Here is a 4,056-nt window from a genome sequence, read left to right on the forward strand (position 1 = left end):
GCCCACGTTGACGTAGGGAGCGACCCGGCACGCCTCGAACTGGCTGGCGGCGCCGATGAGCACCCCTGCAAGCAGCAGCGACAGGCAGGCATCACCGGCAGTGCGGGCGGCATGCTCCAGGCCCGCACGCGGACATTTCCCGCTTCCCCGCTCCCACTTCCAACCGAGTTTGATGCCACTGATCACCCGTAGGTCAGGCGTGTTCACGGTTGTCCCCCCCCCCCCCCCCCACGCCGCTTTCATGTGAGGACATGCGTCCTATCCCGGCCCAGCGCTGCTCCTCGACCGGGGCGCTCCGCACCCCGACACGTCTCTCCAACCTCCTCCTCTTCTCTGACACGGACGTACCTTTATGAAGTTGATTCTCTTGTTTTCTGCACTTGGCTCTTCTGTTTTGAAACCAAACCTGAAGAAACAAGACATACATCCACAGTGGATGAGCTACTGCGATACAAAAATACACCCCTCCCCCCAAATAAAGCACAGTTGTGTGCGACACACAATAGCCATCATTGCACTAGGTTGGTTGATTTGTGCTGGGCAGCCTACATGTATCAGTGGAGAGACTGGAAGAAGGCGCTGAAATAGGAAATATATAGAAAATCAACATTTGCAGCCGGTGCCGGCTGGTCCTTGATAAATTTCTCTTAGCCCTGGTTTCATCTTTCACATTAGAGTCCCCAAAGACTTAAATCGCTCCCTGATATCTAATACTAACTTGTGATAATGGGTTTAGATGTTTGCACTGTAAGACCTGAGAAGAATGTGCTCATTAATACCCTGTAATATTAATTAGCTTTATCTTCAAGAAAAAACTAAACACCAAAGCTTTTAATGACTCACTTTTGGGGGGTAATTACTGTCATAAAAGCTTCACTACAAAGAAGTTTAGAATTTCTCTGTTCCTCAGTGCAGTGGAGTGTAACACAGAAGCGGAATAATTGTCTCATTATTATGATAATCTAATTTGCTTCTCTAGAAAAGGCTGCACGTTAGACAGGACCATACTTTTAATATTGGAAACTGAACTTTTGGAACAAAATTTCCAGAGTAAAGTTCTACTTCATTAAAAAGAGAGAGAGAGAGAGAGGGACAGGCAGTGTTTGAAACATTTCAGCCTGTCAAGGAGACCGCTGCATTGCATATCTGAAGCCACATTTACCAAGCACTCTTTCCACAAAACAATTTCTTTTTTTTTTTAAAGTCCTACTTTGAGAGACACATATTAATACGGATTCCCCCCACTCTATCCTTACTTTGCTCGAGGAAACTCTGCCCAACGCTCTCACTCATTCCCAGTCCTGCATTTCAAACCTACAGTCCATAATTTACAGATCAGTGTAGATGCAAAGTAAAATATTATCGCCAAGCATTTTCCGGAATGATTAAAAGGGAACGGGTTTAATCTATGTAAATCTCTAAAAGTTATTATGCACCCTGCGATTTGGCATAATAGGAGTGCGGATCATGTGCTGCAGTGGTATTCTTTGTGGAGCAAACAGCCATCAGAAGGAAGCATCTCCTTTACATGTTTCATAGAGAAGTTGGAGCCGAGCAACTTTTATTGTGGGATTTTTTCCCTTCCTTCAAGATTTGTTCAGCATAAATAGGTGGCTGTCTCAACGGAAAAAAACAGAAAAGCACAGCAGAGTAAAAGGGAATGCTCTTTTTGTGAGGCTGTGATGACAAAAGCTGCTTATTATTACTTTTTGGTTCAACGTGACTGCTCTGTTTATGTCCTTATCCTATTACAAGATGCAGGGAAACCCCATAAGAATTGTGCGCATAGTTCGGTGCAGATGGTGGCCTGCAAGCACAAAGATGGAGAGGGAGGATCTGTTACAGCAATACTTTCGAACAGCTGCAGATGTTTGGGGCCTAAAACTACTCCATGTGTTCAAACAAATAATGACCATCATTTTCTCTTATTTAATTATTAGAACGGAAATACACTGGAACAGTTACATTTGTTCCCATTTGAAAAGTAACCCTCCCGTCTATCTGGTCAAACCCCCTCCACTACTATGGAAGAGGTAAGTAATAGGAAAGAACAGACGAGCTGATTTGCTAAACCGTGGGAGAGCAGACTGGAATTAAACGCGGAGGTAATTAAAGGGGTGGGGAGAATTTGGGTTTTCCGTAAAAAGAGCGTTTTAAATCACTTTTCCCCATTAGAGATGTTATTTTTAATAAACCCGAACAGAGCCAGCTCGTGTACTTCTGCAGCCACTCTGCTGCTTCCCCAAAGATTTAAGAACCACCGGTAAAAACCCCGACTGTAAATATCTGCACTTAGCAGTTACTAATTTAGTTTATAGTCAGTACATCTATAAACGTAATTGGTACATCCGCCTGGGAAGCCCGGAGCCAGGAGCAGACTGTAGGACTAACAGTTCACAGGCACAAAATATCCGCTGTAATTCTTACAGTCAGTCAAAGCAGAAGCGTTATTTAACGTGCTTATAAACGGCTGGCATGCAGGGAAGGGAGTTCAACCACGATAAAACTGGTTACGGAGATGCTGGGTGCAAATCGGCCCAGGGCTGAGAATGTGTGTTAAAAAAATAAGATCAGAGACGCAATCCAGGAGGGGCTGACAGGATCTGGGGTTCAACATCTTGTCACCCTGTGTGGCAGACGCGCGCACACACACACACACACACACACACACACACGTTGCAGCAATAACCGGTGCCCTACCTGCACTCTGGCCTCGGACAAGCCCAGCCTCTGGCTCAGCTCCTCCCGCATGAAGGCGTCCGGGTAGTGGGTCTCATCGAACAGCCGCTCCAGCTCGTTCAGCTGCTCCAGAGTAAAATTGGTCCGGCTTCTCCGCTGCTTGATTTTAGTCTGCCCTTCGTCTTCCATGGCTTTCGCATCCTCCTTGCGATCCTTCAGCTCTGGGGAGACGAAGCAGGGAAAGCAACAATCAGACTAACCAACCAAGCAACCTAGCCCTGGGACTTGGCCAGGGCGGCTTTCAGGACGAGAAGGTGGCTGGGCTGGGGGAGAGGGAGGGGGGATCAATGGCAAAGCTAAAGGTCACGTCTCCACACTGATGATCGCCAACCACGTTTCCACCCGAGGTTTCCTCCCACCCCGAAAGGGCTGTTGGGGAAGCCCTCGGGCCCCTGTCAGCTGGGCTGGCCCGTGCCAGGTTCCCCTGGCAGAGGGAGACCACAGCGAGCCGCCCTCCGCATCAGCCACGCGCGGTCAGAGCCCGGCCTTGACCCCGCGGCTGCTCGCAGCCACGCCAGCGATGTCTAGCCTAATTCCTGCGCCCTCAGCAGCACTCGAGCACATCTTCGGCTTTACTCTCCAAGGCCTAATAAGGCCGCCGGGGCCCCGGGCGCTCTCTGCCCGCAGCTGCCGGGGTGCCGGGGAGCCTCCTCCATTCTCTCCTCGGGGGTGGCCGCAGCAGCCTGGGGCTGCCCAGCGCAGCCTCCCGCCACGTGCGGAAACCCGGAAGGGAAGTCAGGGGCCGCTCCAGCCCCTTGCAACAGGTGGACGCGGGTCCAGGCGGCCTCCGGGGCGCTCCGTGCCTTGGGTGCTCTCGTGCTTAATAAAGCCTGCCGGAGCCTTTGCCAGTGGACAGCCCCGGGTCGCTGGGGGGAGGGGGACTTTCAGTGCTTTTATTTGTATGATTTAATTAGGTGGGAAGCGGGCCCTCCCGGAGAGCCGCGGGCACCGCTGCACGATGGGACTGCTCTGCCTCCCTGCCACTTGCCGCCTGCCGCTGCTCCCGGCTCCAGCCGGGGAGTTGGTTTGCGCATCCGCAGGGCAGGATTTGCTTAGTGCGCTCGCAGCTCTCGCTACCTTGCCCCTCGCTCCCAACATTTGCCTAGCAAATCAGTTCCGGAAGAGGGGTCGGCTGGAGCGGGGATCCGGGCAGAAAGACTTCTCTGAACAGCAGCAGCTCGGAAATGCCCGCTCCGCAGATACCACATCCGCCCCCAGCCCCCCGGCAGGCGTTCAAATGGAGCAGCAATCTCCAGCGCCCCTTGAACAAGCAGTCGCCGTCCCTGCCCGGCGCGCTCCGGCAGTCGCGCTCGTGGG

The 4,056-nt window shown here is 51.7% G+C and overlaps 1 protein-coding gene across 1 annotated transcript in view; it reads right to left on the reverse strand.

Annotated features, from left to right (window-relative positions):
* Nucleotides 1-4,056, reverse strand: part of SHOX2 (short stature homeobox 2) — a 12,434-nt gene that overhangs the window by 7,098 nt on the left and 1,280 nt on the right. The window contains exons 2-4 of the mRNA XM_019503204.1: nucleotides 2,701-2,934; nucleotides 349-406; nucleotides 1-65 (exon numbers count right to left, since the gene is read on the reverse strand). The exon at nucleotides 1-65 is cut by the window's left edge and continues 22 nt beyond it. Of these exons, the coding sequence (XP_019358749.1) occupies nucleotides 1-65; nucleotides 349-406; nucleotides 2,701-2,934 (357 nt within the window). The remainder of the gene's footprint in view (nucleotides 66-348; nucleotides 407-2,700; nucleotides 2,935-4,056) is intronic.

This window comes from Gavialis gangeticus, unplaced genomic scaffold (genome assembly GCF_001723915.1).
Source record: "Gavialis gangeticus isolate Ggan-Ray unplaced genomic scaffold, GavGan_comp1, whole genome shotgun sequence".
Lineage (NCBI taxonomy): Eukaryota > Metazoa > Chordata > Crocodylia > Gavialidae > Gavialis > Gavialis gangeticus.